General features: G+C 38.8%; 1 protein-coding gene and 1 long non-coding RNA gene across 3 annotated transcripts in view; one reads left to right on the top strand and one right to left on the bottom strand.

The window, feature by feature from the left end:
- The window catches only part of csf3r (colony stimulating factor 3 receptor), a 46,913-nt gene extending 21,976 nt beyond the window's left edge, over positions 1–24,937 (top strand). For both annotated transcript variants that reach the window (XM_088410533.1, XM_088410532.1), the window contains 16 exons: positions 14,677–14,740; positions 14,865–14,939; positions 16,186–16,476; positions 17,868–18,000; positions 18,084–18,250; positions 18,931–19,091; positions 19,738–19,885; positions 21,317–21,399; positions 21,482–21,683; positions 21,749–21,937; positions 22,422–22,523; positions 22,864–23,010; positions 23,085–23,225; positions 23,667–23,763; positions 23,850–23,931; positions 24,019–24,937. In XM_088410533.1, the coding sequence (XP_088266659.1) occupies positions 14,876–14,939; positions 16,186–16,476; positions 17,868–18,000; positions 18,084–18,250; positions 18,931–19,091; positions 19,738–19,885; positions 21,317–21,399; positions 21,482–21,683; positions 21,749–21,937; positions 22,422–22,523; positions 22,864–23,010; positions 23,085–23,225; positions 23,667–23,763; positions 23,850–23,931; positions 24,019–24,465 (2,454 nt within the window). In that variant the 5' untranslated portion in view covers positions 14,677–14,740; positions 14,865–14,875 and the 3' untranslated portion in view covers positions 24,466–24,937. The remainder of the gene's footprint in view (positions 1–14,676; positions 14,741–14,864; positions 14,940–16,185; positions 16,477–17,867; positions 18,001–18,083; positions 18,251–18,930; positions 19,092–19,737; positions 19,886–21,316; positions 21,400–21,481; positions 21,684–21,748; positions 21,938–22,421; positions 22,524–22,863; positions 23,011–23,084; positions 23,226–23,666; positions 23,764–23,849; positions 23,932–24,018) is intronic.
- On the bottom strand, positions 21,287–24,422 carry LOC148426248 (uncharacterized). The gene is made up of 3 exons (XR_015865066.1): positions 24,268–24,422; positions 22,925–23,205; positions 21,287–21,924 (listed from the first exon to the last, which is right to left on the bottom strand). It is a non-coding gene; the product is annotated as an uncharacterized LOC148426248 (long non-coding RNA).
- Positions 24,938–25,452: the final 515 nt, after the last annotated feature.

Genomic DNA, 25,452 nt, shown 5'->3' with positions numbered 1-25,452 from the left:
TTTAAAGAAGTGAAATAAGTTGTACAACTCTTAATTTATTTTTTATTTAATTTTTATTTTTAATATTTATTGTTTTATTTTTTTTATTCTTTATTTAAACACGTTGAATGAAATTAATTGATAAGCAATATTAACATTAAAAATATTAGCATTTGGGACTGGATCTTTGTGGACCCTCGTGCATTATTTTGACCATTTTTTTGGTCTTTTTTTCCGACATCACTTTTACAGTGTGCTAACTTTTTGTGACATTTTGAACTTTGACACATTGTCGCCGTCTGGGTGAAATTTCAGCTCCCTGGTCTCTTGCTTTCCCTTTGAAGTGAATTGCCTGCGCACAAGGGTGAAGTAATATCACTTGTCATTTGCGAACGTATTCTTCTCTCTACAGTTGCGGCATTGCGTGAGCTCCTCCGTGTTTGCGCGCTCGTCATCCGTTTCAGAATAAAAGAATGTGAAGCGGCTTGCTTTCCTCTTAAAAATAAGGGGAGCATTTTTATTCCTGCTGACTTAAAGGTCAATTGGCCCGCAAGATTCAAGCACATCAAGTCGTATCCTTATCTAATCATTTCCAATTCAGAGTGGCCTTGTTGTGAGAAATAAGTAGAGCAAATGGGGAAGTGGCGCTGAGTGTGTAATTGTACTGTGTGTCAAGGATGTTGCTAAATGGTCAAAGTGTTGCAATAAACCTCCTCCTCTTGGTCCTCCGGCATCAGCCGCGGCAAAGGAAACATATGGCGGCCGTACTACGATCATTGCAACACAATTGCGTAGGCATTCGCAACCACAGCTTGTGGAATGGCCGCCGAGTAAGCGGCGGTATCCATCAAATTGGCTTGCGTGCTTGCGGTGGACAGAGAAAGAGAAAATATACATATTTTGCAAGTAAATGTGAATTGATTGGTCATTTTCACCATTAAAAAGTTTCGTCTATGATTAATCATAACTTTTGCGTGTACAATAAAGACCTTTAACTCTTTCGGCGCCATGGATGAGAATTGTCGTCTTTTAAAATAGTAAAAATAATCAATGATAAAATTCATAAACAAAAAAAAAACAAAAACAAAACGCATGACGAGAATTTTATCACCTTTGACTAGTACAGAGGACCCCCGGTTTACAGCTTCCCTATCTTACGTTTTGTGCATGTTACGAAGTGGAATACTAAGTTGATTGGTCCCCTTGTTACAGCATTTTTCCCACTTTACGACATCAACATTTACAGCATTCAAACTTGGCGGTCAGTGTGCATGCGTATGACTGCGAATCGCACCACGCTCATACGTCACTACAGTACATGCGCCCCTACATACGTCACTAAGATGGTGGTCCGCTACTGGTCGGCGTCACGACATCAATAAGATAGTGGTCTGCTATTGGTTGGCGTCACCATGTCACGGAGATGCTGATCTGCTATTGGTCAACGTCCCTAAGCTGCTGGTCGACGTCACGGTGTCAATAAGATGGTAGTCTGCTATCGGTTGGCATCACAACGTTACAAAGATGCTGGTCTGTTATTGGTCAGTGTCACAGTGTCCCTAAGAAGCTGGTCTGCTATTGGTCGGTGTCACGACGTCACTAAAATGCTGGTCTGTTATTGGTCGGTGTCATGGCATAACTAAGATGCTGGTCTGCTATTGGTAGACGTCACGGCGTCACTAAGATGCTGGTCTGTTATTGGTCAGTGTTACAGCATCCGTAAGATGCTGGTCTGCTATTGGTCGGCGATACTAAGATGCCGGTCAGCTATTGGTCGGCGTCACGGTGTCACTAAGATGTCATGCTAAAGACTTGATCTCTTGTAAGTGCTTACAATATCATATTTATTGTGCATTTTAGTGCTTAATTCAAACTTTAATTGGTTAGCCTTTGGAAATAAATAAAAAGCGATACCATAGGGTCTGTTTTTTCAAGGTGAAAAAGCTTTAATATTAAAAAGTTATTTGCAAAAAAAAAGGTAATATAACATCAACAATTAAATCAGCAGCAAAGTTCAATCGCTGCCACACAATTTCATACGCTTGCCATGTGTAAATGAAACCTAATAAGCCTGCGTCGTTATCAAATTTGCCTGGTCGCAAATCCAAAACACTTTTGAGAGCCTCCGGCAAACCACCTGCTGGGACTAATCACACATTCGCAAATGGAAAAAGCCAAAAAGGATTTGGAGGTCTTTATGTGAGCGGCTGATAAGACAAGAAAATTGTTCTCATATCTTCAACAAAGAAGAGAGGCGCAAACAAATGACTTCATTGGTTTTCACAGGCGGGATTTGCAACGCGGCGCCCGAGCGCGATTTCATGATTCCACTTGCTTTGCTTGCGTCCCATAAAGGCGCGAGCATGCTGACGTTAGAGTGCCTCGTTGTCAGCTGTAAATGTGCTCATGTTTTGGAGGCAAAACAACAGTACGAGGGGACAGAAGCATAAATTGTGACAGTCACCATGTGAATTTCTGGTATGATATTGGTGTCATTTTGACTTCTCACCATTATGTTGAAAGGCAAAACCAAAGGAAGTTTCCTAACACTGTCTCCCATTTGTCTGTTTACTTAGTGTGTTGCATTTACCTAAAGGGGAAGTCGACTCCAAAATTTTCTGTCCGATAATACACCCCAATAGTTCAATGCAGTGTTAGCTTCACATATTATCTCGTTATAAAAGAAAAATCAGGGTATGAACGGTTGAAAATTGTTGGTGTATAGTTATGAGCTACGGGACACCTGTTAGTTAATGTTAGGTTCAGGGAATCTAGAACATTTAATAAGCAACAAAGTAGAGAGAAGACAATAAACTTTTGTTCGCGAGGAGAGCGGACAGGAACCTTCACCTTCTGAAAGCTCCTTCCAGTCTGGTTGCAGAGTTATGGGATAACCTTTTTGCAACTATTCAAAAAACATCGCTCACTCGAACACGACTGCGATGTAATACATCATCACAGGCCACGATCGTTATTTGTTACAGTTTTTGATGCATGATTTTTGTATTTATTATTTATTATTGCCGCTCGTCCACAAATGAGACACACGAGTTCTTTGAACTGATGTTTACGATGGTCTTGCACTTTCCATCTTTACACGCTTCATCCAGTCTTTCCAAAAAACAACAGCTCACACCAGAGAACTAACAAATATAAAATTGATACCAGCTCAAGGCTCATGTAACGACCAATCACGGCTCACCTGTTTTCTGAATTTGTGGTGACATACAGTACAAGCTGAGCTGTGGTTGGTCAGATTGCTGCGCAAGTGTGATGTCATTTTCAGTTGACAATAATTAGCAAAATGGCTGCCCCCTGAGATAGATAAAAAAGAAAATTATGAATTTTGCTGTTTATTTCATACTACAAATACCAGATCTTGTTTCCACTAAGTGGGGATTTTTATTAGGGCCCGAGCAGCTACCGCTGCGAGAGCCCTCTTGTTTTTCTCCGGATTATTATTATTAGGGCCCGAGCAGCTACCGCTGCGAGAGCCCTCTTGTTTTTCTCCAGATTATTATTATTATTATTATTATTATTATTATTATTTACTGTGCAGCGCTTTTCCATTTTTGAGGGCCTAAACATGCACGAAAAGTCACCAAAATTTGCACATTTGTCGGGCCCGGTGAAAAATTTGATATTTTTGTGTTTCCCATAACAATGCAAAAAAAATGGCTCTGCAGCGCCACCTAAGGTTGAAAAAGTGCACCTGGTCCCGGCCCGTTTGACCTAGAGCTACGAAAATTTTTAGGCATATGTAGGACCTAGAGACCTACAAAAAAGTCAGCGCGAGCCATGTGCTCAGATGTACAGAAAAAGAGTTATGAATTTTTGAATGTGCATTTTTGGCCCATTTTTGCACGTTTGTAGGTCCCAAACTGCTCCTTGTTTCTCCTAAACGCTTTACTCAATCACCTTCAAATTTGCTGTGGTCCATATTCACACATAGGGGCACAAGTGGGCAAAATTTGGTGCAGATCCGCTGGCATATATGATAGGGGCGTGGCTTCAAATTATGTGTTGTATTTTTCCTTCGCCAAGAGGGACATAAACCTTAATAACTTTGATGTACTAGCTTAAAAAAATCTAAAACTTCATAGACACATGGAAACTTATGTCTTTAACACCTTTGAAAAAAGTTTTTTCAAATACCTACTAGCGCCGCCTAGTGGTTGATTAAAATGTCATTTTTTACACTTTCATGTATTGTGCTCAGTCTGTTTGAGTAAAACAAATGAAAATTGGTCAGAATATCATTAAGACATGGAATATTAAGGCTTTAAAATTTTACGACTTTTCGATAATGGGCGTAGTCTGCACGCCACCTCAAAGTCAGATGACTCGCCAAAACGAAAAAAGTGGCTGTAATTGGCCCCAAAATGGCCTTATGAGTGGAAAATAGCCTCTCACTCCCGGCCCGTTTGACCTAGAGCTCCAAAAATTTGTAGACTTATGTAGGACCTCGAGCCCTACAAAAAAGTCAGCGCGAGCCATATGCTCAGATGTACAGAAAGAGAGTTATGAATTTTTGAATGTGCACCTTTGGCCCGTTTTTGCTCATTTGCAGGTCCCGAACTGCTCCTTTTTTCTCCCAAACCCTTGACCTGATCGACTTCAAATTTGCTGTGATGTTTTATCTAACTGTGAGGCACAATTGTTCACATTTTTGTGATGATCCGCCATCAAATATGTTGGGGGCGGGGCTTTATATTATGCCTTTGATGATTACTTTGCCACATGTGAAACAAACCTTTATAACTCAGCTTTACAAGCTTGGAAAAATCTGAAAATTCACAGACACATGAAGACTCAAGCCCTTAACACAAGTGTTTAAAAAAATCTTCAATTGCTTATAAAGCCATCTAGTGGCAAACAAAAATGTCAGTCTGATGTCTCGCCAAAACGAACAAAGTTGCTGTGTTTGGTCCCAGATGGGCTTATCTTTTCTAAACTTCATATATTTGATGGGTTTCCAATGCGGAATACACCTATTAACGTATTTTTTGTTATAGTGCGAGCGCCACCTAGTGGCAGCCAAAAATATAGCATTTTTTAAACATTTTTATGTGTTTAGCTGAGCCCTTTGAAGTAATATCGCTGAAATTAAGTCTGAAAAGCCTCTAGACAGCCCTGCTGACCTCCACCAAATTTTACGAAGTTTCCATAATGGGTGTGGCCTCTACGGCCATTTTCATTCCGAAGCTTTATCTGTCCAGTAAAAGTTGCTGTAATTTTACCCAGATGATCTGATCTTCTCACAATTTCACACATTGGATGAAAATATTCTCCTGAACATATCGACAAAAATATATTCCAGTTTAAAGCTAGCGCCACCTAGTGGCTGCAAAAAATGTCATTAGTCGAACGATTACAGTCAATCCTGTTTGGTTTGACCTACAGCTATGAAACTTTGTAGGCAAATGAAGGACTGCATGCCCTACAAAAAAGTCAATACAAGTGATGTGCTAGGATGTACAGAAAAATTGTTATGAATTTTTTTAATGTGCAGTTTTGTCCCATTCTTAGACATTAGCTGGTCTCAAACTAGTGCCTTTTTCTCTTAAATGATTCACCCCATTACCTTCAACTTTGGCATGAATCATTATCCAACTGAGGGGCACACATAGTCCAAATATCGTGAAGATCTCTTGACATAAAAGATGGGGGCGGAGCTTCAAATTATGTTTAATACTTCCTTTGCCAAGAGTAACAAAAATAAGGTTGAAAAAGTGCACCTGGTCCCGGCCCGTTTGACCTAGAGCTACGAAAATTTTTAGACATATGTAGGACCTAGAGACCTACAAAAAAGTCAGCGCGAGCCATGTGCTCAGATGTACAGAAAAAGAGTTATGAATTTTTGAATGTGCATTTTTGGCCCATTTTTGCACGTTTGCAGGTCCCAAACTGCTCCTTGTTTCTCCTAAACGCTTTACTCAATCACCTTCAAATTTGCTGTGGTCCATATTCACACATAGGGGCACAAGTGGGCAAAATTTGGTGCAGATCCGCTGACATATATGATAGGGGCGTGGCTTCAAATTATGTGTTCAATTTTTCCTTCGCCAAGAGTGACATAAACCTTAATAACTTTGTTTTACTAGCTTAAAAAAATCTAAAACTTCATAGATACATGGAAACTTATGTCTTTAACACCTTTGAAAAAAGTTTTTTTAAATACCTACTAGCGCCACCTAGTGGTTGATTAAAATGTTATTTTTTACACTTTCATGTATTGTGCTCAGTCTGTTTGAGTAAAACAAATGAAAATTGGTCAGAATATCATTAAGACATGGAATATTAAGGTTTTAAAATTTTACGACATTTCGATAATGGGCGTAGTCTGCACGCCACCTCAAAGTCAGATGACTCGCCAAAATGAAAAAAGTGGCTGTAATTGGCCCCAAAATGGCCTTATGAGTGGAAAATAGCCTCTCACTCCCGGCCCGTTTGACCTAGAGCTCCAAAAATTTGTAGCCTTATGTAGGACCTCGACCTCTACAAAAAAGTCAGCGCGAGCCATGTGCTCAGATGTACAGAAAGAGAGTTATGAATTTTTGAAGGTGCACCTTTAGCCCGTTTTTGCTCATTTGCAGGTCCCGAACTGCTCCTTTTTTCTCCCAAACGCTTGACCCGATCGACTTCAAATTTGCTGTGATGTTTTATCTGACTCTGAGGCACAATTGTTCAAATTTTCGTGACGATCCGCAATCAAATATGGTGGGGGCGGGCCTTCATATTATGCCTTTGATGATTACTTTTCCACATGTGAAACAAATCTTTATAACTCAGCTTTCCAAGCTTGGAAAAAACTGAAACTTCACAGACACATGGAGACTCAAGCCCTTAACACAAGTGTTTAAAAAAATCTTCAATTGCTTATAAGGCCATCTAGTGGCAAACAAAAATGTCAGTCTGATGTCTCGCCAAAACGAACAAAGTTGCTGTGTTTGGTCCCAGATGGTCTTACCTTTTCTAAACTTCATATATTTGATGGGTTTCCAATGCGGAATACACCTATCAACGTATTTTTTGTTATAGTGCGAGCACCACCTAGTGGCAGCCAAAAATATAGCATTTTTTAAACGTTTTTATGTGTTTAGCATAGCCCTTTGAAGTAATATCGCTGAAATTAAGTCTGAAAAGCCTCTAGACAGCCTTGCTGACCTCCACCAAATTTTTCAAAGTTTCGATAATGGGCGTGGCCTCTACGACCATTTTCATTCCGAAACTTTATCTGTCCAGTAAAAGTTGCTGTAATTTGACCCAGATGATCTGATCTTCTCACAATTTCACACATTGGATGAAAATATTTTCCTGAACATATCGACAAAAATATATTCCAGTTTAAAGCTAGCGCCACCTAGTGGCTGCAAAAAATGTCATTGGTCGAAAGATTACAGTCAATCCTGTTTGGTTTGACCTACAGCTATGTAGGCAAATGAAGGACTGCAAGACCTACAAAAAAGTCAATAGAAGTGATGTGCTAGGATGTACAGAAAAATTGTTATGAATTTTTTTAATGTGCAGTTTTGTCCCATTCTTACACATGAGCTGGTCTCAAACTAGTGCCTTTTTCTCTTAAACAATTCACCCCATTACCTTCAACTTTGGCATGAATCATTACCCAACTAAGGGGCACACATAGTCCAAATATCGTGAAGATCTCTTGACATAAAAGATGGGGGCGGAGCTTCAAATTATGTTTAATATTTCCTTCGCCAAGAGTGACAAAAATCTTAATAACTCAGCTATGACAGCTTCAAACCATCTGAAACTTTCCTGGGACTTTAAAACTTTCAAATCATTTACAGTGCCACCCAGTGGCGGACAAAAATCTCATTTTTTATACTTTTATGTACTGTGAAATGCCTGTTTGACTAATTGAACTCAAAAATGGTCAGAAAAGCTATAACACATTGGAACATTAAGGTTCTCAACTTTTAAGTCTTTTCAATAAAGGGCGTGGCCTCTATGCAAACTCAAAATCCGATGTCTCACGAAAACGGTAAAAGTTGCTGTAATTGGACCTAGAAGATCTGATATTTTTAAAACTTCATATATGGGATGGGAGTCCAATGTGAAACACACCTACAAGCCTATTTTTTATCATAGTACGAGCGCCACCTAGTGGCAGCAAAATATATAGCAAATCCTTAATGTTTTTATGTACTCTGCTGAGCCCCTTGAAGTGATATCCCTTAAATGTTTTCTGAAAAGCCAGTGGCCATGCCTTATGCCCTCCTCAAATCAGTACGATGTTTCGACAGTGGGTGTGGCCTATATGGCATTGTAAATCACAAAATTGGAATAATAAAAGCTGCAGTAACTCCACCCACATTGTCCCACCTTATCTAAATTTTACATATTTGGTAAGAGTCCTGCACTGAAGTCATCTACAACTACTTTTTCATCGTTCATAGTCCTTGTTCATACCCCGACCTGTTCATACCCCAACGTGCACAGGTCTGCGAGGGCCCTTTATAGCTGCTTGCAGCTCTAGTTATTAGGGCCCGAGCAGCTACCGCTGCGAGAGCCCTCTTGTTTTTCTCCAGATTATTATTATTATTATTATTATTATTATTATTATTATTATTATTATTATTATTTACTGTGCAGCGCTTTTCCAATTTTGAGGGCCTAAACATGCACGAAAAGTCACCAAAATTTGCACATTTGTCGGGCCCGGTGAAAAATTGGATAATTTTGTGTTTCCCAAAACAATGCAAAAAAAATGGCTCTGCAGCGCCACCTAAGGTTGAAAAAGTGCACCTGGTCCCGGCCCGTTTGACCTAGAGCTACGAAAATTTTTAGGCATATGTAGGACCTAGAGACCTACAAAAAAGTCAGCGCGAGCCATGTGCTCAGATGTACAGAAAAAGAGTTATGATTTTTTGAATGTGCATTTTTGGCCCATTTTTGCACGTTTGCAGGTCCCAAACTGCTCTTTGTTTCTCCTAAACGCTTTACTCAATCACCTTCAAATTTGCTGTGGTCAATATTCACACATAGGGGCACAAGTGGGCAAAATTTGGTGCAGATCCGCTGACATATATGATAGGGGCGTGGCTTCAAATTATGTGTTCAATTTTTCCTTCGCCAAGAGTGACATAAACCTTAATAACTTTGATGTACTAGCTTAAAAAAATCTAAAACTTCATAGACACATGGAAACTTATGTCTTTAACACCTTTGAAAAAAGTTTTTTTAAATACCTACTAGCGCCGCCTAGTGGTTGATTAAAATGTCATTTTTTACACTTTCATGTATTGTGCTCAGTCTGTTTGAGTAAAACAAATGAAAATTGGTCAGAATATCATTAAGACATGGAATATTAAGGTTTTAAAATTTTACGACTTTTCGATAATGGGCGTAGTCTGCACGCCACCTCAAAGTCAGATGACTCGCCAAAACGAAAAAAGTGGCTGTAATTAGCCCCAAAATGGCCTTATGAGTGGAAAATAGCCTCTCACTCCGGGCCCGTTTTACCTAGAGCTCCAAAAATTTGTAGCCTTATGTAGGACCTCGAGCCCTACAAAAAAGTCAGCGCGAGCCATATGCTCAGATGTACAGAAAGAGAGTTATGAATTTTTGAATGTGCACTTTTGGCCCGTTTTTGCTCATTTGCAGGTCCCGAACTGCTCCTTTTTTCTCCCAAACGCTTGACCCGATCGACTTCAAATTTGCTGTGATGTTTTATCTGACTGTGAGGCACAAGTGTTCAAATTTTTGTGATGATCCGCCATCAAATATGTTGGGGGCGGGGCTTCATATTATGCCTTTGATGATTACTTTGCCACATGTGAAACAAACCTTTATAACTCAGCTTTACAAGCTTAGAAAAATCTGAAACTTCACAGACACATGAAGACTTAAGCCCTTAACACAAGTGTTTAAAAAAATATTCAATTGCTTATAAAGCCATCTAGTGGCAAACAAAAATGTCAGTCTGATGTCTGGCCAAATCGAACAAAGTTGCTGTGTTTGGTCCCAGATGGTCTTATCTTTTCTAAACTTCATATATTTGATGGGTTTCCAATGCGGAATACACCTATCAACGTATTTTTTGTTATAGTGCGAGCGCCACCTAGTGGCAGCCAAAAATATAGCATTTTTTAAACGTTTTTATGTGTTTAGCTGAGCCCTTTGATGTAATATCACTGAAATTAAGTCTGCAAAGCCTCTAGACAGCCCTGCTGACCTCCACCAAATTTTACGAAGTTTCGATAATGGGCGTGGTCTCTACAACCATTTTCATTCCGAAGCTTTATCTGTCCAGTAAAAGTTGCTGTAATTTGACCCAGATGATCTGATCTTCTCACAATTTCACACATTGGATGAAAATATTCTCCTGAACATATCTACAAAAATATATTCCAGTTTAAAGCTAGCGCCACCTAGTGGCTGCAAAAAATGTCATTAGTCGAAAGATTACAGTCAATCCTGTTTGGTTTGACCTACAGCTATGAAACTTTGTAGGCAAATGAAGGACTGTAAGACCTACAAAAAAGTCAATAGAAGTGATGTGCTAGGATGTACAGAAAAATTGTTATGAATTTTTTTAATGTGCAGTTTTGTCCCATTCTTAGACATTAGCTGGTCTCAAACTAGTGCCTTTTTCTCTTAAACGATTCACCCCATTACCTTCAACTTTGGCATTAATCATTATGCAACTGAGGGGCACACATAGTTTAAATATCGTGAAGATCTCTTGACAGAAAAGATGGGGGCGGAGCTTCAAATTATGTTTCATACTTCCTTCGCCAAGAGTGACAAAAATATTAATAACTCAGCTATGACAGCTTCAAACCATCTGAAACTTTCCTGGGACTTTAAAAGTCATGCAATAATACAGCTATGTGATAAACTTTCAAATCATTTACAGCGCCACCCAGTGGCTGACAAAAATCTCATTATTTATACTTTTATGTACTGTGAAATGCCTGTTTGACTAAATGAACTCAAAAATGGTCAGAAAAGCTATGACACATTGGAACATTAAGGTTCTCAACTTTTATGACTTTTCAATAAAGGGCGTGGCCTCTATGCCAACTCAAAATCCGATGTCTCGCCAAAACGGTAAAAGTTGCTGTAATTGGAACTAGATGATCTGATATTTTTTAAAACTTCGTATATGGGATGGGAGTCCAATGTGAAACACACCTACAAGCCTATTTTTTATCATAGTACGAGCGCCACCTAGTGGCAGCAAAAAAAAATAGCAAATCCTTAATGTTTTTATGTACTCTGCTGAGCCCCTTAAAGTGATATCCTTAAAATGTTTTCTGCAAAGCCAGTGGCCATGCCTTATGCCCCCCACATATGAGTACAATGTCTCGACAGTGGGTGTGGCCTATATGGCATTGAAAGTCACAAAATTGGAACAATAAAAGCTGCAGTAACTCCACCCACATTGTCCCACCTTGTCTAAATTTTACATATTTGGTAATAGTCCTGCACTGAAGGGATCTACAACTAATTTTTCATCATTCATAGTCCTTGTTCATACCCCGACCTGTTCATACCCCAACGTGCACAGGTCTGCGAGGGCCCTTTATAGCTGCTTGCAGCTCTAGTTATTATTATTATTATTATTATTTACTGTGCAGCGCTTTTCCATTTTTGAGGGCCTAAACATGCACGAAAAGTCACCAAAATTTGCACATTTGTCGGGCCCGGTGAAAAATTGGATATTTTTGTGTTTCCCAAAAAAATGCAAAAAAAATGGCTCTGCAGCGCCACCTAAGGTCGAAAAAGTGCACCTGGTCCCGGCCCGTTTGACCTAGAGCTACGAAAATTTTTAGGCATATGTAGGACCTAGAGACCTACAAAAAAGTCAGCGCGAGCCATGTGCTCAGATGTACAGAAAAAGAGTTATGAATTTTTGAATGTGCATTTTTGGCCCATTTTTGCACGTTTGCAGGTCCCAAACTGCTCCTTGTTTCTCCTAAACGCTTTACTCAATCGCCTTCAAATTTGCTGTGGTCTATATTCACACATAGGGGCACAAGTGGGCAAAATTTGGTGCAGATCCGCTGACATATATGATAGGGGCGTGGCTTCAAATTATGTGTTCAATTTTTCCTTCGCCAAGAGTGACAAAAACCTTAATAACTTTGATGTACTAGCTTAAAAAAATCTAAAACTTCATAGACACATGGAAACTTATGTCTTTAACACCTTTAAAAAAAGTTTTTTTAAATACCTACTAGCGCCGCCTAGTGGTTGATTAAAATGTCATTTTTTACACTTTCATGTATTGTGCTCAGTCTGTTTGAGTAAAACAAATGAAAATTGGTCAGAATATCATTAAGACATGGAATATTAAGGTTTTAAAATTTTACGACTTTTCAATACTGGGCGTAGTCTGCACGCCACCTCAAAGTCAGATGACTCGCCAAAACGAAAAAAGTGGCTGTAATTGGCCCCAAAATGGCCTTATGAGTGGAAAATAGCCTCTCACTCCCGGCCCGTTTGACCTAGAGCTCCAAAAATTTGTAGCCTTATGTAGGACCTCGAGCCCTACAAAAAAGTCAGCGCGAGCCATATGCTCAGATGTACAGAAAGAGAGTTATGAATTTTTGAATGTGCACTTTTGGCCCGTTTTTGCTCATTTGCAGGTCCCGAACTGCTCCTTTTTTCTCCCAAACGCTTGACCCGATCGACTTTGAATTTGCTGTGATGTTTTATCTGACTGTGAGGCACAATTGTTCAAATTTTTGGGATGATCCGCCATCAAATATGTTGGGGGCGGGGCTTTATATTATGCCTTTGATGATTACTTTGCCACATGTGAAACAAACCTTTATAACTCAGCTTTGCAAGCTTGGAAAAATCTGAAACTTCACAGACACATGGAGACTCAAGCCCTAAACAGAATTGTTTAAAAAAATCTTCAATTGCTTATAAGGCCATCTAGTGGCAAACAAAAATGTCAGTCTGATGTCTCGCCAAAACGAACAAAGTTGCTGTGTTTGGTCCCAGATGGTCTTATCTTTTGTAAACTTCATATATTTGATGGGTTTCCAATGCGGAATACACCTAACAACGTATTTTTTGTTATAGTGCGAGCGCCACCTAGTGGCAGCCAAAAATAGAGCATTTTTTAAACATTTTTATGTGTTTAGCTGAGCCCTTTGATGTAATATCGCTGAAATTAGGTCTGAAAAGCCTCAAGACAGCCCTGCTGACCTCCACCAAATTTTACGAAGTTTCCATAATGGGCGTGGCCTCTACGACCATTTTCATTCCGAAGCTTTATCTGTCCAGTAAAAGTTGCTGTAATTTGACCCAGATGATCTGATCTTCTCACAATTTCACACATTGGATGAAAATATTCTCCTGAACATATCGACAAAAATATATTCCAGTTTAAAGCTAGCGCCACCTAGTGGCTGCAAAAAATGTCATTAGTCGAAAGATTACAGTCAATCCTGTTTGGTTTGACCTACAGCTATGAAACTTTGTAGGCAAATGAAGGACTGCAAGACCTACAAAAAAGTCAATAGAAGTGATGTGCTAGGATGTACAGAAAAATTGTTATGAATTTTTTTAATGTGCAGTTTTGTCCCATTCTTAGACATTAGCTGGTCTCAAACTAGTGCCTTTTTCTCTTAAACGATTCACCCCATTACCTTCAACTTTGGCATGAATAATTATCCAACTGAGGGGCACACATAGTCCAAATATCGTGAAGATCTCTTGACAGAAAAGATGGGGGCGGAGCTTCAAATTATGTTTAATACTTCCTTCGCCAAGAGTGACAAAAATGTTAATAACTCAGCTATGACAGCTTCAAACCATCTGAAACTTTCCTGGGACTTTAAAAGTCATTCAATAATACAGCTATGTGATAAACTTTCAAATCATTTACAGCGCCACCCAGTGGCGGACAAAAATCTCATTTTTTATACTTTTATGTACTGTGAAATGCCTGTTTGACTAAATGAACTAAAAAATGGTCAGAAAAGCTATGACACATTGGAACATTAAGGTTCTCAACTTTTATGACTTTTCATTAAAGGGCGTGGCCTCTATGCCAACTCAAAATCCGATGTCTCGCGAAAACGGTAAAAGTTGCTGTAATTGGACCTAGACGATCATATATTTTTAAAACTTCATATATGGGATGGGAGTCCAATGTGAAACACACCTACAGGCCTATTTTTTAATCATAGTACGAGCGCCACCTAGTGGCAGCAAAAAATATAGCAAATCCTTAATGTTTTTATGTACTCTGCTGAGCCCCTTGAAGTGACATCCCTCAAATGTTTCTTGAAAAGCCAGTGGCCATGCCTTAGGCCCTCCGCAAATCAGTACGATGTTTCGACAGTGAATGTGGCCTATATCGCATTGAAAGTCACAAAATTGGAACAATAAAAGCTGCAGTAACTCCACCCACATTGTCCCACCTTGTCTAAATTTTACATATTTGGTAAGAGTCCTGCACTGAAGTCATCTACAACTACTTTTTCATCGTTCATAGTCCTTGTTCATACCCCGACCTGTTAATACCCCAACGTGCACAGGTCTGCGAGGGCCCTTTATAGCTGCTTGCAGCTCTAGTTTATTTTATTTTTTTCAGTTGACTTCCCCTTTAAGTAAAACTTGACTAAATTGTACTTGTTTGTAGTTTTTAATTGTGTGTGTTTTACTTTTATTTTAAGATAAGGTTTTGTGTGTGTTTTTTTCTTTTAGCTTCACTCCAGTGCAGACTAGCCAAAAAACACGACTTTGGTGGCGGTTTCATGTGTGTGGAATGGTGAGTAGTTCAAAGACATTTGGATTTTTTATTTTTTTGGATACTACAGATGCAAATTGGTCACTCCAGTAAAAATAAACGGCAAATCTTGGTAATGTGACATTCGGCATTTCTTTTTCATCAGGTTTTGCCATCATGGCGGCCGTGTGGATGTCGGTGCTTGTCATGTTGGCGGCGGTGAATGCGGCGGAATGTGGCGGTAAGTGTCGCTGTCAGGGAAAACATGACAATGGGAGATTGCAAACCCGAGACAATTACTTGGCTTTCAAAAATTTGGGCAAATGTCACGTCATTTTATTAATTAGCCTCAGAAAATGTCCTGACACGACAAAGAAGTCTTGAGGTCTAACACAGACAAAAATAACAGTTTTATCCTCCTGAGACACAGCTTATACATTTGTGTCCATTGCAGTGGACATTAGGTTTTAGTCTATATCTTAAGATGCATTAGAGCTACCCTACTAAGTCCTAGTGTCCAGAGTCGAGGACATCTTAGCCTTTTGACTGATGTCTCGTGTTTGGATGGGTTGCAATTTACATTGGTGTCTTCCTGAGACAAAATGGACACAACAGTGGACACGACTGACTAGGTTGGGTCTCAGATAAATATTACATAATTAGTCCATTTTTTTAACAAAAGTCACATTATGACAACAGTGTTATTTATTCATGTATCTGATTGTTAATTTATTTGAATCATTGCAGATCTTTGTCTAAAATTTTTTGTCATCGCTTCTCTATTGAATTTTGCAAAGCAAAAGAGAAAACTTTTCACGACCCCCCACGCGTTGTCTATAAATAAGATTGTTATCTTTAAAAATTGTATAAGTATACCTAAACCTGTATCTTTAATAACATCAACAGAAGGAAAAAGCAATATAAATCAACTTTCAACAAGTGTTATTTTTTTACAGCGTTTATACAGGTTACAGCTTAGTTTAAAACAGAAAAAAATAACCAAGTACACTTCACATTCCCTGGGGTCATCTGCGCCCTCCCTGCCCCCCCCCCCTCCACACACACACATATACACACACACACACACACACACGAGGGGGGGGACTCTCCCACTGGTGTAAATGAAATTTTATATATCAAAATCACGAGAAATATCGAAAGTGAAAGAGTGAATACTCATACGGCTGAGACGATAAAACAATAAAGGAATCTCAGAACATTAAATCAAACAAGATATTTGATGAAAATAATTATACAAAAAAAAAATGTGCTGGATATAATAGAGTATGAGTTACATTTGAGATCATAACCCTAACCCTAACCCATTTTTTTCAGTGTGTAAACTCATTCCTAGCCACCATTAAATTTGTAAAACGCTACTGCTTGAAAACTGGCGAGAACATCCCGAACATATCTTAAAACGTACTCTTTATTTATTAATATTTTGAGATGAGTTTTGACAAAAGATATATTGTCTTCATTATTAGTGGATGAGAGGCGACCGTGCGCCAGCGTCCACGTGTCCAGTCCCGTGGTGACCTTCGGCTCGGCCGTCACGGCCACCTGCGTCATCAGCGACCGCTGCCCGGCGTTCGGCGGCGAAGTCCAATGGCGGCTCGGCAACCGGGTCCTTCCTGGCGGGGTTCCTGTGACCAATGGGGACGGCCGAGCCTACCGAGTGGTGATCCCCGCTTTCAACCAAAGCCGGGCTACCCTCACCTGCTGCCTCAGAGCCGCGCCAAATCAGATCATCGCCGGGGTGCAAATCCGAGCTGGATGTAAGGAAATATTATTATTTTTTGGTAACCGCCAATGCCTCCGAAAAAAGTTTGGTTTTTTAGCCCGCTTGCTTTTTGTTTTTTGTATGAAGTTAATAAGAGAGAGCTCCAAACCGTGGTGTCCACAACAATATTATTGTTTTATGGTCTTTTTTTAAGGAAAAATGGTTATTTGTTTGTTATTTATTTCAGAAATAATTACTGTATTTTCCACACTATAAGGCGCACCGGATTATAAGGCGCGCCCTCAATTAATGACATATTTTCAAAATTTTTCCATACATAAGGCACACCGGATTATAAGGTGCACCCTCAATTAATGACATATTTTCAAACTTTTTCAATCACAGTATAGTAATACATAACAATAATAACTCAAATAATAACTCTAAACTCTCAATAGCATTATAACTCAATGTCAATATGAGCAACCTTGTTCAACTGTAAACACATAAAAGAAACAGGTAAAGCTTACTTTATCACTTTATTCCCCTTCTACCAATCCCAATCTCAAAATTGATTCATATATAAGGCGCACCTGATTATAAGGCGCACCATGAACATCTTAAAAAAAATTAGGCTTTTAGTTGCACCTTATAGTGCGGAAAATACGGTATCTTATTTCATTAATAATGTTATTAAATTCCCATATTTATCAGCCTATAAGCCGCAATTTTTTTCTCATGGTTTGAGACCTGCGGCTTATAGTCCAGCGCGCCTTATCTGCGGGGATTTTTGTGTTCATTTTGCTTTTTGCTAGCCACCAAGAGATAATTCTCCGGTAAAGCAAATATGTGTATCTGTTCAAGGTGTATATTTGAGAAAAAGCTATGAAATGGAACTAAAACGATGTGAATCAGTGGCTGTGCTCAAAACGTTTTAAAAATCTATTGCTAAAAATAGTTTAAAAATGCCTAGATTGAATAAGTTTTTGTTAAGGTTTGTGACATGTAAATTTGAGATGTTAGTGCCCGATTTGCAGGTATGTTCAGTTTCAAACAGTTAAAAAATAAATACAAAAAAAAAAAAACATTCATATACCCTCCTTCTGCACAAATGTCTGATGGTATGACCAGCAGCTAATCATCCAGTGTGTCTTATCCATTGCTGAATTTTTATGCTGCGACTTATATAGCGGTGCGAATTATAGTCCCGAAAACACAGTAATTTTATGATCGCTTTTCGTTGACTTTTTGTGGATTTCCATAAAACAAACGTTTACATTTAGACCACTTTGATCATCGCGTATTTTGTTACAAACTGGCCCCCTCCATCAGAGAAGCAAAAAGATATTTGTTCCTCACGAGAAACAGTTTGTTGACCCCTGCTCCTGGAATGTGGTGGCGCACCAATGCAAAACACGCACGTTGTATTTGTTGCCTGCATTTTAGATCCACCTCAAGCGCCAAAGAACCTGAGTTGTCAAGCCAACCTCTCCGCCCACGAAAGCATGACCTGTAAGTGGGACGCCAGCCTGCAGGACTCCCACCTGCCCACAAATTATACGCTCCACACCTACATAGGGTAAATATTCCAAAGCCGCGCTCTAAAAGTGAATAAATGCCCAGATTCTAAACGTTTCGAATATTCCCTCGGTTTTATTTCAGGGAGTTGAAGTTGAACCACACATACAAGCTGCCACAGGGGGCCCGAAGCTTTACCATCCCTCGCTCCGACTTCGTCTTCTTCGCCGAAATGGAGATATACTTGAGGGCTGCGAATCCGCTCGGAGAGGCCAGATCAGCGCGCCTCACTTTGGAACCTGTCAGCTCAGGTAGTCAACGTGGGGAATGGGGAGGATTTAATGGCTGGGGCTTCCTTCAGTTTGGAGAAAATAGATATCAGGGCGTAATTGATGTGGCTTTTTCTTTGGGTTTTTTTTTGGCCAATGCTGATTTTAAAATCGCCTTTGTTTCCTCCCAATGTTCATCAATAGGTGTCAACTACATGCTGATTTTCGCTACTCACGGGCCAGCCAGGATCTGTTGTCCGAGGATAGCACGGGTCAACAATAAATATATATATATTTTTTTTAAATGTTCCTTTTCAGTCAATGAAACGCATTGCCTGGCACTAATGAAGTTATGAAGACATTCTTGTCGTAGGTGATGAAAAAATTCCCACTTCCATAGATAAGGTTACAGGTCCTGGGATTTTTGTATTTAATAATTGAAAAATAATAATAATAGTCATTCATCAATTGTTAATTAAAATAAAGTCATATATATAATAATCATATAATATATTTTTTTTTATAAATATTTATATTTCTAATATACGTAAGTATATATATATATATATATATATATATATATATATATATATATATATATATATATATATATATGTATAGTGGAGTTTTATCTCGCAAAAAACAAACAAACAAATCAAGAAAAAAAAACACTAGTTGCTAGGTGAAATACGTCACTGTGTAAATTTTCCGTTCTATTCCAGCTAAATTCGACCGGCCAAAGATTGTGAAGCTGCAATCATGGCGTCTCGGCTGCCTCAGGCTATTATGGGTCTTTTCCCAAGACCAGGACTGGATGAAGGAAGTTGTGAGTCTTGAAGTCCGACTCAAAACAGAGACAAGCAACTTGTGGCGCGAGCGGCCAGTAAGTATGACATCTGCAGCGGAGTTGCTTAATTTAGGACTTTATTTGTGATGTGACCAAGCTTGTATCTCAAATTACCGTATTTTCCGCACCATAAGGCGCACCGGATTATAAGGCGCACCTTCAATTAATGTTATATTTTAAAACTTTTCCATATATAAGGCGCACTGGATTATACGGCGCACCCTCAATTAATGACATATTTTAAAACTTGTTCAATCACAATACGGTAATACTCAAAGTAATAACAATAATAACTCTAAACTCTCAAAAGCATAATAACTCAATCTCAATATGACCAACCTTGTTCAACTGTAAACACACAAAGGAAACAGGTAAAGCTTACTTTATCACGTCATTCCCCATCTACCAATCCCAATCTCAATATTGATGTATATATAAGGCGCACCTGATTATAAGGCGCACCATCAGCTTTTTCAGAAAATTAACGCTTTTAGGTGCGCCTTATAGTGCAGAAAATACGGTACTCGTATCAAATCTATTCCTTCATTGAAAAAATTGAAATTCTATGAATTTCTTCCAGCCCCCTAAAAATCATCAACATGGGTCATAATTAAGGAAACGAGTGAGTTGAGGTCTTTGTACTGTAAATATGGCTTTAGTCCCATCCTGAATGACATTTCAGGTTCTAGACATGGAAACGCCCAGAAGGCCTGTGTACCAATGCGATCTCCTGCACGCAACGCAGTACATTGCCCAGATCAGAGTCAGATACCAGCAAAGTCCCTGGAGTGAATGGAGTAACAGTCAGTCTGCAGTCACCATGGAGACCGGTAAGCATCAAACCAAATTTGAGTTCAGATCGGAGGCGTGGCAGAGGTGGGACAGTGAACGACAGCAGACACTTGTAGTTTGACCATGTATGATGGTTTTCAAAAGTCAAGCTTTCATTAACAGCTAATCTGGTCCATCACTAGAAATTATTTTATTTTATTTTTGTTTTTTTTGTTGGAGGGACTTCTAAACAAGGCGCAATTTGATTGCCGGCTTGCAAAGTTGAGTCAACAAGCCACCTCTTTGAAGATAATTAAAACTCCTGTTCCCGTTCTAAAAGTACCTCGCTCATGATGAGACAGTGTGATTTGCTTCAAACTTCAAGCATTTTGACGCGTCCTTCAAAGTCGACGTAATATTGTATTCTATGACTATGTAGACATTGGTGGTACCGAGAAAAAAAAAAGGAAGAGTCTACCTTATTTTGTTCTTTAGTGATCGCTGTTTGAAAATAGGTCATTTGACACAAAGTATTTTGTACAAAAGGAGAAAATGATCATTTATTGTGAAAAAATATGTTTTCTGCGCGACGGTGACTTTGACGCATTTTTTCTTTGCATCTTAAACATCTCAACAGTCCTTCCTTTCGATAAAACATCAACTAAAACAGTGAAAATGTGTTTTTGATGGCAAAAACAAGTAAAAAAACATATTTACTAAGTAGTATTATAAATAATAGTAATAGTAATACTAAAATTATAATATATATGTATATATAAATAATAGTAAAATAGTGAAAAAACATTTAATAAATAGTAATATATTAATACAATTATAATAAATATATAATATAAAATCATACATATATATATATATATATATATATATATATATATATAAGAAAAATAATCGTAAAATAGTGAAAAAAACATATTTAATAAATAGTAATATAATAATACAATTATAAATATATAATATAAAATCATACATAAATATAATACATTAATATAATATAAAATATATAAATATATAATATAAAATCATACATAAATATAATACATTAATATAATAATATAATATAAAATATATGAATATAAGAATATAATAGTAAAATCAATGAAAAGACAACCAAAAAGAAGTGAAAAAAACATTTAACAAAAGAAAAAAAAATCAAAAATCAAGATTCAAGAGATTTATTGTCTTATGTATAGTTGTACCATACAATGAAATTCTTGTTCCGTTCACTTCCCCCAACAGCAGACTACATTCCATTATTGAACAATAAACAAATAGCAATAAACAGAGACAATGGTGCTAATAATATAGTGCAGAATATCATGTAGTGCAAAGCTAAAATGGAAATGAAAAAAATCAAAAACCTATAGTAACAAAAAACATTCAAAAAAGATCTACAACCCCCACATGGATTCCACTTAACAAGAACTGTAGTTTTTTTTTTCCCGTTTCATCACAGCGTTTACTTTTTGCAGCTCCCACCGGAACCCTTGACACATGGATGAGGGTTACTGGGAATCTCACGCATAACCAACTCAAGATGCTCTTGTTTTGGAAGGTACACACTCCTCGCCCGCACTCAGTCTGCTACGTGTTTGGAGTAGCTGTTCTTACAGTCCTTTTTTTTCCCCCCTCGCCAGCCGTCACAACGATTCCGAGCCAACAGTCGGAACGTCTCTTATGTGGTGTCCGCGCTAAAAACGTTAAAGGGGAAACTTTGCGCCACGGCCGGGAATCACTGCACCTTCCATGTTCCCAGGAAAGCTAGGAAAGTTTATATCGTGGCTCGGAACGCAGCCGGGATGTCCACGCCTACGCCGGTCCGCATCTACCATCCCAAAGGTACATCCGGAAACACTTTGCTTCCGAAAGGCTCATTCACGACGATATCTGTTCTTTGCTGGCAGCCGCTTCGGCGATATCGATTGTTAGCGCCGTTGCCGCTGGTAACGGGTCCTTGCTGGTCCAGTGGGAAAAGGCGGCGTCAGCAAATCTCCTTGATTACGTCGTGGAATGGAGGCCTCTGTTACATGACGACCTGTCCCGCCTTCATTTTGAGACCGCGAGATGGAATCTTTCCAGTCTTGTCATAACAGGTGCAGTGTATTATTTCATGGCGCCATGTGGGTCATATTTATTATAAGGCTGCACAATTAATCGAATTTTAATCGCGATCACGATATTGGTCGTCACGAATAATCAAGCTGATCCTCTGCGATATTGAACTTATTTTTTTTTAGCAAAATTGCAACCAAACGCTTTCAAATTCATTGTTTTGTTGATTTAAAAACTGTTTCTAGATTTATTTTATTATTCACACTTTTTGCAACCTGTCCTCATATAAATTGCTTCATAATTGGAACATATATAAGAATATATAGCCCAGCTCTGGTAAATAATGTGCAATTTAGTGATTGAGATGAGTGCTGTGAATCCATCTTTTCACTTGAACATCTGAGCCGTTGTCGTGCAGGGGTTCATCTCATTCCGCCCCCCAAAATTCCCTCGTCCGTGACCTTCCTTTTACACTGTGTTAAAATCTTATGGATACACTCCAATCTTCCTCGTTCTCATCCATAGACAGCTTTGAGCCGTACAAGCCCTACGGGATCTCCGTGTATCCCAGATTTAAGGACGGCATCGGCCCGCCTCGGACTGTTCAAGCCTACTTGCTGCAAAAGGGTGAGTAACTAAAGCTGGCTGAGGCCGGAACAAAAGGAAGAGGACATGTGACGCAACAGTGCCCTCCTGTGGCCGTATAACAAACTGTTGGCCGCTTCACCCTCAGTTATACAAGTTTTTCGTTAACTTAAATCAAATCACACAGATTTATTTGATATATTTTAGGTTTGCGTGTTTTTTAAATAAATGTATAATTTTGTACGATAGTTGTATTTACTGCTGATTTGGCGAGAAGAAATCAAGGATCTACTGCCTCAAAATTAAATATGGTTTCCTAACCTTACAAAAAAAACATTACAGTACAGTTTATTTTAAAGACCAACAATGATTTTTTTTTAAGCTCCATCTGTGGTTCCTGAGATGAAAATTAGAAAGAACTGGCTGTATCATGTGGAACTCACCTGGGATGAAATACCTTTGGACCAGCGGAATGGGGTCATCCAAAGCTACAAGTTGTTTTACTGGGATGAAACAAAAAGGGTACACGGTAAGCAAAATTGTATTTAACATGGATATTTTGTATACTTAATTTAATGCCATGTTTGGATCTTGTCATTTCAGTGGCACAAGGAGACCTGGAAGAGCGTAAAGTGGTTTTGACGGGCCTCAGCTCCATGTCTGTTTATGACGCCGTTTTGATGGTTAGCACTCATGGCGGAAGTCGGAACGGGTCCATGGTGCACTTTGACATCAAAGAATGGGGTTTGTATTAGTAGTCATTTTACTCCCACTCAGAATTTTACAGTCTAAATAAACAGAATTATAAGAATGGCACATTCTGTATTAAAAAACAAACAAACAACATAAAAGCTTGTTCTTTCACCTGCTACCTTAATACAAACTAACTAAATTATGCTAAATACTGCACCAACACAACAGTAAGATGCCTGATGTGTTTATTAGTGGAAAGTGCTCCATGGTGGCGCGTAAAACCACAGTAGCGTCTTCTTCTGTCTCCCTTTATTTACCGGAAGATTGCCCTCTTGTGGCATGTACAAAAAAGGCTAATAAGCCACACTGAATTTTAAGCCACAGGGTTCAAATCGAGACAAAAATGTAGCGGTTTAGCTTCGGAAATTCACAGTACATTATTATACGCTTTAACAAGAACCTCTCATAGACTGTTTGCGTTTTTCATCTCAGATCCCGTCTGTTCCATGATTATCGCAGTAACCACTTGTGCGAGTTTATGTTTGGTGATGATTTTCGCGGTGAAGATTTGTTTCTCCAAACATAATCAGTAAGTAGAAAAGAAGCTATGCTATGCTGCTCCTTTCGAGTTGTGACTGCATTCCATGTAATTGTTTCCGTGTGACTACTTCACAGTCTGAAGGATCGTTTTTGGCCCGATGTCCCAGATCCCGCCAACAGCAGCATCAAAAGCTGGACCTCCGAATCCACACACTTGGTACGTTGTTTTATTATTATTACGAATAAATCCCGAATATATTAACATCACACGTTTCTAATAAGACGAAACGTCCACTTCTTATAGGATATCCGATCTTCCTGGGACTTTGAGGAACCGAATCCGATTTATCTGTCCCACTTGAGCTTCCTGGAGATACCTCAGAAGCCCAACAAGAAAGAAGACGTGACGACGTGGTTGAACAACGCCGAGGACACCAGCGACCTGGGGGAGTCCATCTGCGGCTCCCCTTTGATCCCCGGTTTTACTTCGTCCAACAGCGACTCGGTGCCCTACGCCACCGTCATTTTCCCCGCCGCGCACCCACACGAGTACCTGCGTTCCGAATCCACGCAGCCCCTCCTGGAGTCGGAAGAGTCTCAGAGTCCCAAGTGTTATCAGAACGTGGACGTGGCTGAAGATGCGCGGTGCTTTTTTGGTCCCTGCCAGCCCAAAGAAGAGAACAATGCGGCCAGCATCCAGTGGGAGGACTTTCCTTTCCTCAAAGCGTTAGCCATGAATGACTCACAGTGATTTCAAATCTTTGATTTGACTCGTAACGACTTTGAAATACACGTCTCTCGCCTTGCAAGTTTATCTCATATATGCCAAAAACTATTTTTTTTAAATAGCGCAGTTTTATAAAACATTCATCAATAACATGGTTCATTGAATGTGAAGAATTGAACCATTATTGCTTGTGTGCCGCTGCCTTTCGTCACTAAACCACCAGGGGGCAGTATAATACAAACCTTTGCAGCACACAGATTTAAGGCCTGAGAAGAAATAGAAGCTGCAGTGTTGATGATTTTGCAGAGGATAAATCATATATGGCTGCAAGTATTGCATGCTCTTTTTCCATGTGTTTCTTTTTAAATTGTATGTTACGATAGAAATTGTTTAAAAGTACAGCAAGATTGATGGCAGTCTGAGTTTTATAAATCTTGTGAAAATTTTGATTACATTTTTTTGTATGTTTTCTTCCACGTTTTGAAGTTAATAAAGTTTGTTCTTTTTTATGAAAAAATAGGAGTGCAGTCTTTCTCCCATTCTAAAAAAAACTCACTAGACATCCGACACCATTTAAAAAAACCACCATATAAATTACATATTTGGCGCAATTATTCTGTTTTAGTCCATCATTTTCATTTATGCTGCTTTTTGTATCGGTATTTGTTTTCTCAATTGACGTGTTCTGTGATTTTTAGCATTTCTTGATATCAGTTCTAGGCTGTCCTTGGGGTTTTACAAATCTTATAAAAACTTTGCATTACATTCTTATGTATGTCTAGTCCCACCCTCTCAAGGTAGTAAAGTTTGTTCTTTTTTTTTCAATGAAGAAATTCGGCACAATTTTTCTCACTCTATAATTGTTGCTTGACAGCTTATCGCATGTTCGTTAAAACACACACAAACACACACAAGTAAATTCCGTAATTAATGCATTTTTTTAGTCTAATTGTGTTTAATTTTAGTTTAGTTTTAGTTTAATTTTAGTTTTTTCTAATTTTAGTTTAATTG

The sequence above is a fragment of the Hippichthys cyanospilos genome, chromosome 3 (genome assembly GCF_059441005.1).
Source record: "Hippichthys cyanospilos isolate Australia breed blue-spotted pipefish chromosome 3, RoL_Hcya_1.0, whole genome shotgun sequence".
Classification (NCBI taxonomy): domain Eukaryota; kingdom Metazoa; phylum Chordata; class Actinopteri; order Syngnathiformes; family Syngnathidae; genus Hippichthys; species Hippichthys cyanospilos.
The sequence above is the reverse complement of the archived record's forward strand: the minus strand, read 5'-3'. Positions and strand labels throughout refer to the sequence as shown.